Source organism: Strix uralensis, chromosome 16 (assembly GCF_047716275.1).
Source record: "Strix uralensis isolate ZFMK-TIS-50842 chromosome 16, bStrUra1, whole genome shotgun sequence".
In the NCBI taxonomy this organism is placed as follows: domain Eukaryota; kingdom Metazoa; phylum Chordata; class Aves; order Strigiformes; family Strigidae; genus Strix; species Strix uralensis.
The window spans coordinates 14281690-14293877 of NC_133987.1; the positions used below are offsets into that span (position 1 = coordinate 14281690).

The window sequence follows — 12188 nt, forward strand, 5'->3', positions numbered from 1 at the left end:
TCCTAACTACTCACTGGTGACCAGAATGACAGATAGATGTCACAGGACACTAGCTGTGCAGCCTTTGCTGTGCAAGACAAATGTGTTTCTCTTTTGCTACTTGATTGATTCTTTAATATTGCAACAGAAATTTTGCAAATTATTATGTTATTAAGCAACATTAAAACATTATGAGCTAGATCCTGTTCTAAGATGCAGCCATTCTGTTCTGTTAATGAAATCAGGCCTTAAAGGTGACACAAGCAGTGCCCAGTAGATTAGATAAAGCAAATGCCCATAACAGGGGTATAAATGCATTTTCTTCATTCTTTGTTCACCAAAGAGAAAAGACGACCTGGCTATAGGGCCACTACCTATGATATTGCAATCTATGGTCATTTTCTTTTTAGCTTTTCAAGCTTCTGCAAGCTGAAAGACCATCTCTGTCCATAACAGCACTTCTAAAACAAGCTGGTCTTGAATCAAAAATGCTCCAGACATATAAGTTGTCCACTTTCCCATGCTGCCAAGAAATGCAAATGCAAAGTATTAAATAGTGCATATTTTCAGTGTTTGAATTGAGTCCTCAGCAGCTGAGCATATAAATACATACATGAGTCTCTTTCTGGCTAACAAGCTTAGTTTATCTTGAAAACCTTTCTAACTGAATATGGTGAAATAAGGTTTCACATGTGTCAGCCCAGGATCTCTATGAACCTGGGAACAGTACTATCTTTCTGCTGTTGGAACATATCAGAGCAATCTCAGAACTAGATAAAATCACCCCACTGGTGCTGTTCTGGAGTGCGTTTCAATCTCACTCTACCTCGCCTGGACATAATCTGTGATACAACAATCACAGCACGAAGGGAGAACAAGTAAAACTGGCTATGGAGGCTTCATGCTACTACTGAGTCTCTTGTGGGGAATCTCCAGCTTCCTCTTCAGTGCTGGCCTGTAATAGGGCCCCTTTCCCCCTAATCTCCACTTCATATTCAAAACCAGTTGAAAAGGTAGACCTCTGCAGTATAGGAGTGTGGCAGCTTACCTCCAATTCTGAGTTACTATTCAAATGAAAACAATAAGCAATTTTCATGGTGCACTAAATTGTATCAGAACAACCTTTGCAGTTTTCTGCTTCCTTATACTGACTAAAGCTGGGGCATTCACCATGAATTTTGCATATACTTCCAGACCTCACACAAACTGAAAGAGGAAGGACAAGATCAGCAGAAATGTATCTGAGAAGTGTAATGTTCAAAAGGATGGTGAAAAACTGCTTTGTTTCTTTGTGGCTATTTCCCTGTGTGCCTTGCAGTTATTTAAACTGGGCATTATGAGTCCCTGCCGACAGCAAGATAGATGGTTCTAAATGAAGCTGGGCACTTGGTAATGAGGACTGACCAAAATGCTTGAGTGCTCTGCTTCAGAGCAGACTCCCCAACACTATATTGTAAAGATCATTTATGGAGAAAGCTGTAACCACATTATTATTATACAAGCCTGACAATTTATAAGCCTGTGTTTTACATATATGCACTAGAAAATGTGTGAGTTGCTCTGTACGTGGTAAAGTGCCATTTTTAATGTTCTCTACTTCTTGGAAATTCCCTCCTGTATGTGAAGGGAAAGGCTTCAGTGTCCTGTTAAAGAGACACACCTTTAAACAATCCGCTTTGTATTTTGCATGCAAACCACTGGAGATCATTACACCCTCAGGCTGTAGGGCATCAGATCCTCAGCTCCTGTGAAGCAGCTTAACTCCATTGATAATCGGGTTGAAAGAGGCCATCGTAGAATAGAAATGTGCATAATGTTACATTTCATTGCTATGAAGTAACTGATCTTTGGTTATAACCAATAACCAGCAATGCCTTCTGTACCACAGATAGAGAAGTTAGCACAGAGCTCCCTTTCCATTTAACAGAGTAAATAGAAACTACCTAACTTCCATAACATTCTTTCTGTAATGGCTATAATCAGGATGTACATGCTCTTGTGATACAACTACACTCACATTAAAAGGCACTGACCAGGAAACGGCACTCTGTCATGCAGAGTGTTGTTCAGATACAAAAGGTCAGCCTCTAAAGAAATCCTGATTTAAGATACAATAAATCATCAGAGTAAAAAGGACAAATGCATATGCAGTAATAGGCTTCTGCTTTTGTTAATACTATTACTTAGGATTTCATATTTAAATCAATATGCAAATACAAAATGCTAATTGTTGACATTAGTAAAAAAGGGGGTGATGCTTTTCCAGCTTCTCAGACCTTCTGGAGACTACTGTCATCATGCCATGCAATTTAGGACCCATGCTGTAAGGGAACATTAAAGAGAATAGTAAGATCTACTTATTTTTAATCAATGAAAAAGTGTGACCAGAAGTCAGTGTTAGTGTTAAAATAGGGAACATATGCAGGGATCATCCAAAACAGCTACCATAAATAGCATTTTCCACAGTACTTTAAGAAAGTTGAAGCCTATGAGCAAACAAACAGATCAATTATTCAAATAGGAAAGTCATAATAATTTTCTACTTTTCAAAGAACAGATCATGGCCTCTAGATTACTTCCTATTCTATACCTAAATTGTTATATACAGAGAAATATTCTCATTAAACTGAATCTAGTGTGTAAAAGCGCAGCTCGGCAGCAGAGCCGGGGTGCAGACACCTGGATATTTGGCTCTAGTCCTGCCAACAGCCCATTCTGGTACCGGGTCAAACTGTGATTTGGATGGAAGCTTAATGCTGAGCACATATTTTTGAGCAGATTGGGTCTCCCACTCGGCCTCCACATTACCCTCTGCCAAACGGATGATCTTTGTCCAAAGCTTGGAAGGCATAACCCTTCTGTCACTTCAAGCTACCAGTTATTATTACAAGCGCTGCACTGCACTCAGCTCCTGAGCTCTGGAACAAAACCAGGCACATTTATGAGAACAAGAAAGCACACGTCTGTATCGTGCCAGAGAACCTGCAAAACTGTTGCATATGTCTGAGTCAACCAACTCAATCAACAGCAATTTCAGTCTTCAATTCCATTTTAGAAAGTGTGGAGTTACTCAGTCCTGAACCTATGCCAGGCACTGCAACAAAACCAACACTGCAACTGAAGCATCGGAGTGGGAGAGTTACACCCCTGTCATCAGCATATGGTAGACAATAACATATGCATGAAAAACTGAAGCCAGAGGTGAAGTATGATTCCAGAACACAGCAGTATCTGAGAAGTCTAAACATAGCAAAAGTGCTGGCTAAACTCTGCTACCGGGATGCTGCAAAGCCATGGGATGTTACATGGCATCCAGGTGAGACTTCACCGTGCACATCAAAAGATGGATGGTGAATCAAGAGTATCAGCAACCTCAGTATCAGCCAAAATGAAGGTGTCACAACAGATACACACAAAGCTTTTTTTCCCATGGCCTAATCATATACTTCATAAAACTTCAAAAATATTTTTCTCTGTACTAGTACAGAGCTTTTTGTGACAGTCTTTTCAAGATTTCTTGCCTCAGTGGTTACCTCGAAAATTAGGAGTTTACAGGCTTATTAGGTTGTACAGAAACTAGTTCTGCCAATGACAGAATAACAGGTATCTTAGAGAAGAAAAGGTCCCATAGATAACTTGAACTGGCAACTACGGATCTTTTTAACTACTCTTTCCATCTGCACTTCGGAAAGGTTATGTCAAGTGCTGCTTTCTGGAAAAATATGATTTCAAGAAAGCTCTTCCACCACAGAGCGTTTGTTGAGCTCATAAACACAGTGCAACCGCTGAAGAAGTGAACTCAGTGCTGTATTCCTGTACTCTCTGCCTGAGATAGCAAGAGGGAATAATCTGTGCCTTTCAAATGTGAAGCACATTAAAGACTACCAATCTTTATGAAACGCCATACGTTAAATCCCACCTAATAAACGAAAGCCAACATCCCAGCCATCCTTCCTCAGCCACCCTCTCGTCGCTTCACTTTGCGGAGCGAGCAGCCCATCCATCCGCAGGGCAGCCCTGCAGCGCCCGGAGCGGCACCGGCCCGGCTCCGGCCCTGGGCACAGAGAAGGGGCTGGCTCCGCCACGGCCCCCTGGGCCAGCGCCAGCCTCGCAGGGCGAAGTGCTCACACCAACCCTCCTCCCCGAGCAGCCCCCCAGGGTGGCTTCGCCCCGCTAACAGGAGCCGCCGGTGGCCGAACGCGGGGCCAGGAGGACCGCAGCGCACCGCGCCGCGCTACACCGCACAGCGCTACACCGCACCGCTCCGCGCCGCCGCAGCCGGCGCCCCCCGCCGCTGGAGGCTGCCTTGGCCGGCCAGACCCGCACCCGCGCCCCCCACTCACTTCTCCCCAGCGCCTCCGCCTTCCATTCCGTCTCCTCCACTGCCCCGTAGCGCCTCATGGGTCTGTCGGCCTCCGCGCTGGCCGAGATGGACCTCCTGAGCTCCATGGCCGGGCCGGGCGGCGCGGGGCTCCGCAGCTCACTCCATACCAGCGGGACTGCGGCCCGGCTGCCGCGGAGACAACACGGAGCTCACCGCTCCTCTGCGCGGAACGCGGACCCGCGGGCTGGCGGGCGGGGGGAGGGGGGGGGGGGGGAAAGGGGCGCTGCGCACATGCTCAGTGCGGGGCTAGGGCGGGGGGGAGGCAGGGAAACAATGCGGCCGTAACCCCCCGCGGGGGGCCGGTACCCGGCACATGCTGCACACACGCCCCGCCCGCCGGGCCCCCCCCGGGCGAGTCGGTTCTCTCCCTCCCTCCCGCTTGGATGGGCAGACTGACCTGCGCGAGGCTGCTGCCGTGCAGCCCAGAGCCCCGGGCTGGCTGGGCTTGTCTGCCCATCCCCGCACCTGTGGCGTGCGCTCCCGCTGCACAGCCGAAGCGACTCGGGGAAGCGGGAGTTAGTGACTACGCTCACTGCCAGGGCACGGCGAGAGTGTCCTTCTTGTGGCCAGTGCACCACTGAGCACATCTTCTGGCCTCAGCAGCTGGGGAATAATGGTAAAATCCACAGACACTCATGGTTTTTGCAGTCTAACGCATCTCAGATTGCTGTGTATGTAGCCTTTGGCTTTCTGGAAAGTCCTGCACTGAATGGAGTAACGCTCATGTCAGCATCATGTTGCCAAAAGCCAGGGGACAGCACCCAAACAAGGGACAGGATTTTGTATTTCTCATAACCATACATATTTTTCATAAGCACGCAGCTTTACTGCTTATGCAGCCTGCTGGGATTAGAAGAGAAGGAAATGACTATGCAGAAAGCACAAGTGTGATGATAATTACTGTTGTTATTAATTTTTTCTTTTACTGTAGAGGAGGTTATATGGATAAAATCCCTGAAGAGCATTTTACAGTTGGAGAATACCTTTTCTAGTGAAATCCCATTGCACTTCACTGTGTGTGGTATCATTTCTGACGTAAAGACAATGAAGCAGGAGTTAAGCAGGTTGTTCAGTGCCCCACAGCAAATCAGGGTTTTAGCACTCCTTGTCCAATTTATGAAGAGTCATGGGGTACTGGTAATGCTGAACACATAGTAGGTGCATGAAAGCTTGTTTGTTTGTCACCTACCTTTGCCTACAAACTTTGTCTTGCCCAGTCATCAACACTTCAAAAGTACTACTTCTGTAGTCAATGATGTACTTACTAACTGGACTGACGCACATTGCTGCGATACTCATGAACAATTCCGTTTGGGGGGTGCTTCACATGTCAGAGGAGAGAAAACCTCCACATCGGTTTTAAAATCCCTGTTATCATTTCTTTGCTCTTTCTGAGAATTGGAATTAGCTAACAAATTAAAACGAGTTGGACAATGTTTTAGAAGATCTTCAGGGCTCTCTGATTTTTCTCTATTAGCTGTGCTCCCCAGGGATATGCCATGATTTAAGCACCAGACATGCTGGAAGAGCTCTTGCTGACTGTGCAATGCTCCATCCTCGCTGGCTTTGGCCTTTAGAGATGGAGCCCAAACAGAGCTGTGAGTCAAGCAGAAAAGTTGGGGGCAGCACTCTGCACAGCTGATTTTGGGTGACAGTGCAGCTGCCTGCTGGGGTGGGCTGGACTGACTCACTTTTAGAAGTGAGGAACACAAGTGTGGGAGGAACATAAGAGCCCATCTGGGATCTGGATGAGAGTTGGACTAAGGGAAACAGGCTGATTAGGAAGAAGGGCCAATTTTTGGTGGATCTGAAGACTATTTAGCTTCAATCCATCCCTTCAAGTTTTTTTGATAATCATAATCCAAGTGGATTGTTTAGGAGAGGGAGGAATGATCCTAGAATTGGTTGAATATTTAAAGCTCTGCATTTGTTAGTATGGGAGAAAAACACCCACTAGCTCAAAACTTGGATGCACAGACTTTACTTACATAAAGCAAAGAATGTACAAGGTGATTTACTGTAACTAGGAAGTTTTCACCTGCCCATTTTGAAAAAGTCACAAAATTCAGTAAGGGCCTAGTCCTGCAGACTATTAAACATAAGAGCAGATATGTGAAAGCAGTCCCACTGAGTTCATTTGCACAGAAGTTTTTGCAAGACTGGAGCTTAAGTATGTACCAATTATTTTGCTAATGTTCTAAGATTAGCATTTTTGCTATTGTGACTTTGGAGCATTTTCACTGCTGCATTTGCAAGTGGAATTAAATTTCTCCCCTACTGATGATGCCTTTCAGTGCACCTCAGCAATACATATGCATTCCTTCACTCACAAACATTGGTTTCCTTCTGCTGAAAGCACTATTAAGGAAGAAAATATAAAAATTCAGGTCTCTTCTCAATGTTTATAAGATAGTTCCTGGTAGAAAAACAGAGATGCACTTTGTTCTTGCAGTCATTTCCCCTGACTGCTTTAGTTCCCATTTCTCAATTAAGTCCTGCCATCAGGAGCTATAGCTGGCCAGTGGCAGTTGGCAGATCCACTCTCTCGTTTATTGCTCTTTGGCCTCCATTAGACATCACTGATGTCCCATGGCAGACACGACACTATATATACCAACTGGCACACTTTACTCAGGCAAAAATCCCTAACGGCAGTATGACTTGTAAATCAGCTAGGGGAAAACAGTCTTTGCTTTCATGGAGCTTCTCAAGCATCAGATTTCTCAGCTTGAAGTTCTCAGAGCTCTCTTGCCTTTATGTGCACATCTAGTATATCAAAAGATTTTCTAAAGCTGCTTTGTGGGTCTGGGGTGGGCTGCAGGTAAAGAAGGTAAAAGTCAGAGTAGTTCTTTGTCAGACAGTACTGTCATTCTAACAAAAAAAACCCAGAAAGTGTTAAAATTTTGCCCAGGTTTTTAATTGATTTGTCGTTATAATAAAACCCTGCAACTTAGCTCATGAAACAAAATGAAAATTAAGTGGATTAGGCACAGTTATTCCATTTTGTGTGCAGAAATACCCAGATCCATATCTAGAAGGGACAGAAGGGTCACTGTGCTCATGTAAACTGACTGTTTGCGTAACACAGGTTGTGGGACTCCTACGAATCTGTCCTGTAATATTTTTTTAAACAGTAAGCCTCGTTTCAGAACATTTCTGTGTTGGAGGAGTTACCATAATTCCTTAATATTTGATGTAATGGTTAATTTTATTTCATGTGAAAATACCTCCTCTTGAATCTTCATCCCTCAACACTTAGGGTTCTCTGTAGTTCCAGCCCCTTAGAATTTCCCCAGTTAGTGCTGGTACCCTGTGCAAGCTCTGACCCTGCATCCCACAAGCTGTTTCAGCAATGTGTAAGGAGCCTGGGGGGGTGTCAGCCTCCACACATTCACACTACTGTGCTACAGCCTCTCTGCCACCTCCAGATCTCACATGCCAGGCGTATGCATGGCACAAAAATGTCCTGGCACAGGTGAAAGGCTGTGATAGAGCATTAAAGGAAAAGGCTCGTCTGTTGGCAAACCTGATAGTCAAACAGATTTTGGAAGGCACACACATAGCTCCATGATGCGTCCTCCCCTGCATGATCCTATGCAGCAGAGTTGCTGTGGGATGAAGACAGAGAGCCACAATTACGCTAAAGAACCTACACAAACCCCTTAACACAATAGGGCTGTTGTAGGGCACCATTCACATAAAATAATCCCTGCAATAATGGGTTTTATCTGTGCTTGAAATTCAGCCAACTCATGACTTTTTGAAGGACCCAGCTTTGTCCTATGGTGTGAGTAGAAATCAGTGTCATAACCTAGTACAGGGCTTGTCTGAGGCTGCTGCAGCCAGAATCCCCGCTACACACTGGTGTGCCACATGGCCAGGGTGAGCACTGGGGGCAAACAGACAAAGCTTTACTCAGCACAGTGCTTACCAATGAATGAGGATCTGTGCAGCTCTGTGGCTACAGCCACATTGTGTGGTATGGTGGCAGTGTGATGTCCTGGGAGCTGTAGTGGTAAATCTGTACCTTGTACTTCGCCTTTTCCCAAATTATTATGACCAGTCTATCTAGCTTTACATAGAGGGGGAAAATGGTTCTAATGTGTTAGGGTCCCTTGCCTGTTTCATGACACAGTATGAGCTTGTCTGAGTAAATGGGATCTTATTGTATCATGAATTCAAGTTATCACAGAAAATGAGGACTGTGTCATTCTATGTATATTTCTTACACATTGTATTATCGCTCTCCCTAAAAGACCTGTATTAGACCAGAGTAAAACTCACTTTTTGTTTAGCTAATGCCCTTTGTATACTTATTTACAGCCTTTCCATATATTAACCATTCCATATATTAACCATTCCTTTTAAAATATTTTTAGGCTAAATTAACTTCATAAATAATTCACAACAGTTGCAGTAAGTAACTAGGATGTTGGTCCTTTTCCACAGTTACCCTCAATCTTGGTCAGGATAGAAAAGTGCATCTACAGCTTAAAAGCAGTGTGTGTTGCAGGCAAGCAAGGTATTCTAATGAGCTTGTTAAAAGTCAAATGAGGTGTCTTGAAATTAATGTCATGAGTCTGAGGTATGACAGTGATCCAAATATTTGAGTGTTCATAAGTATTTCTACCTGAACACCTATTAAATGCCATCTTATTCCAATTTTTTTATTTTTTAATACTGCTTCCATGTGAAATACTGTATGAACATAGTGCTGGCTTCCATGTGTCATTAACTGTTTCATCAAACATGCACCCAGAAAAAAATTAACTATATATTCAACTTACTCCAAAGCTGAATTTCTAGTAGAGCTATGGAAGCAAGATTAGCATTTAATGGCAAATTTTACTGAACAGTGTGCCACTAATAATGTGTTAGGTATGACATGCTTCACAGTGTCTGGTTTGAACAATACTGAAGTACTTCATGTCCTAGAAACTGTTTTCCTAGGAAATTTTTCTGGTTTTTAAAATCTCTGCATATTGCTGCTTTTGATTTGACTTGAGTGCAATAAATGTTAACTGGCAGTACTGGAGCTACAGCATTTGCCTGCCTATCTCTTATCTAGATTTGGAGATCTAGCCAGTGAAGTTGGGTCTGATCTAGCAAATATTTAGATAACTCTAAGAAGGACGAGTACTTAATTGCCTTTCTGTCTCAAATCAAGACAGAGCCTTGCAGGACTGAGCTCCCAAAACACAGTCTAGGCTGAACATAGCTTCTTAAACATTTGGACGGTTTAACATACGATTCAGGTGAAACTGAACTGATAAATCAATGGCCTATGCTCAACTATGCTGAGTTTTTAAGTGTCTGTGTTTGACAATTGTGTCTGTACCTGTACTGAGCCTATTTGCAAATGTTCCTGGGAGGTGAGTAATAGAGACTACTAAAGCTGGCACAGTACTTTCCACTTATTTAGATTTATCTCAGCTATTTTCAGTATAGAAGGTCCAAAAACACAGCAAAAATTCAGGAGATGCAGTAGCAGAAGCGGCAGGGCATATATGTCTAGTAGAAAGAATGGAAAAAATCTGCACAGACCAATGGCTGTAGTTGTGACTAACACAGATATCAGAAACATACTTCTCTAAATTTTTTTCCTTCCCATTTTATTTTTGTCGTAGTAAAGTCTTTCTACATTCACTCTCCTTATAAGGTATGAATTTTACAGAAAAAGCTGTTATAGCATCTGCCAGATATGTTACTAATACCACGGTTAGTGAAGTTGTCCATGTAAGAGTCTTATTTTTGGCATTTGGAGTCAACTCCAGTGCTATGACTGGACTTACTGTTGTGTACGTGAGTCATTATTGTGCAGGTGGCTTTTGTATCAGTGACGGGTGTCCACAGAATCATAGAAAACCAGATGTTGAGTTCAGAAAATTTAAATGTTGAGATAAATTGGTCTGGGCCATTTTAGGAGACCTGCAAACACAGCCAAAAATAAGTAATATTCTGGTCTGTATGTGGGCATGTCCATTTTAAAGTAATATATGTGTAAATATACTGCATGTCCATTTTAAAGTAATGTACTGTGTAAAATTTGCAGGCACAGCAGCATGCATCCCCAAGAACAGCTCTCTTAGGGCCTGAGCCTTTCCTCATTTCACTTAGTGCAAAATGTAAAGGTGACTTTCTGTAAGCCTCCATTTTACCTACACAAGTTTGGATCTTACACAGAGAGCTCAAAACTGCTTACAAGCTGTGAGGCACACAAAGAAAGTGTGTCAGCATTGTGCTGATCCATGTTCCTGTGCAGTGTACGTGCTCCACTACCCTTGCATCCTAACGGGCCTGCCCATCACTTCCATGGAGTGTTTTGCTACCCATTTCACTGGAACTGGAAGCTATAAATGTCACAGCCCTGCATTCTGAAAAGGCTTTTTTATGACTTGAATTTCTCTCCAGATTTGGCCTTCAGTGATAGAGAACCTGTATTCCATTGTTTTTCAACTTCTGCCCCAAAACAGTAAGCAAAACACTGTATAGGTAATTGTGATATCGTATCAAGTGTAATTACTATGAACACATAATAATTTGTTACTGTATGATGACCGTTCTGTGCTAGAGGTTGAACTAATGCAAAATCCTTCAGTGTCACTGGCGTTATCACAGCAAATCAGCTGCAGCTAACAGTCCTGTTACATTTCGGATGGAAAAGTATGTGATGCGTGAAATGGAAGTAGCTGAATACCCTTAGTAGATAAGTAAAGGTGGTTTTTACTTCAGAGTGAGATAGAAGTAATGGTAAGATAAGAATACCACAGGGAGCCCAGGCTTTGAGAGGTAGATTTCTCCAGGCCAGCCTAGAACAAGAGAAAGACTAGAGGTGGAAAAATAAGCAAAAAGCTTGTATTTTCTTCTTTAAATATTTGTGGAATGAGAGTATGACTGCTTTCCTGACAAATCTAAGAAGTAATAGTGTGAAGGTTTATTCTTATGTACGCACACACTAAGTGCAGAGTGAAATATATACTTATATACTGATTCCAGGCAAGAATGTTGTAACTTAATTTACCCTGCGGCCAAATTATACCCTATAAAAGGACACACAATTCAGAAGGAAGCTGACACTTCCTCCACAGATGAAGGATCTCATGTGGTGTAGAACTCTGTGTGCATGGCTTGTGAGTCCATATGGGCCAGACGCTGTATTTATCACAGCCATCTGAGTACTTACGCGTTTTACTTCTGTTGTAACTGGATAAAGTACAGTAATGAACTGGGAACAGCATATTCCCACTCTCCCTATACCTCTGGTGACTGAACTACCTACTAGGCTATATATTCACGCTGCTTCTTGGTCTCTCTTCGATTTAATCAGTCTTGACAGTGTAAAATGGAGAAGAGAGACTGCATAAAGATCCCATATTTAAGGTCTTCTCCTGACAGATGGGAACATTTGCATAGACATCCCAAGTTACATCACTTACAAAAATCATCTATGTGCGCACAGACTCTGACCTTCTGTCCTTTTTCCCCTGTTGTTTTACTACCCCACTTCACAACTGGCTTTCCCTGAACATAGCAAACAAAAAGGCCCATTCTTCAGTTTCTGAAGTTCTCTCATGTACCCCCTGCTACAGCAGAGCTGTCCTTGACAATGTCTTTTCTGAACGTACTTCACACCTCATTAGTCTCTCCTGGTGCCAGACTTCTCTCAGCACAAATAACTGTAATTGTTACTAGTGTTGCATAGAGGGGAATGACACATTTTACTATACTCTTTTCAATTAAGTCTGTTTTTCTATCTGGATACACAGTACAAGGCTTTTGGCCACTGCCACATTAAATTAATAAACTGCAAAAAATGGGAAGGCAG

General features: G+C 43.2%; 1 protein-coding gene across 1 annotated transcript in view; it reads right to left on the reverse strand.

The window, feature by feature from the left end:
• The window catches only part of BMERB1 (bMERB domain containing 1), a 53086-nt gene extending 48533 nt beyond the window's left edge, over positions 1 to 4553 (reverse strand). Inside the window, exon 1 of the mRNA XM_074885806.1 lies at positions 4323 to 4553. Within this exon, the coding sequence (XP_074741907.1) occupies positions 4323 to 4428 (106 nt within the window). The 5' untranslated portion in view covers positions 4429 to 4553. The remainder of the gene's footprint in view (positions 1 to 4322) is intronic.
• Positions 4554 to 12188: the final 7635 nt, after the last annotated feature.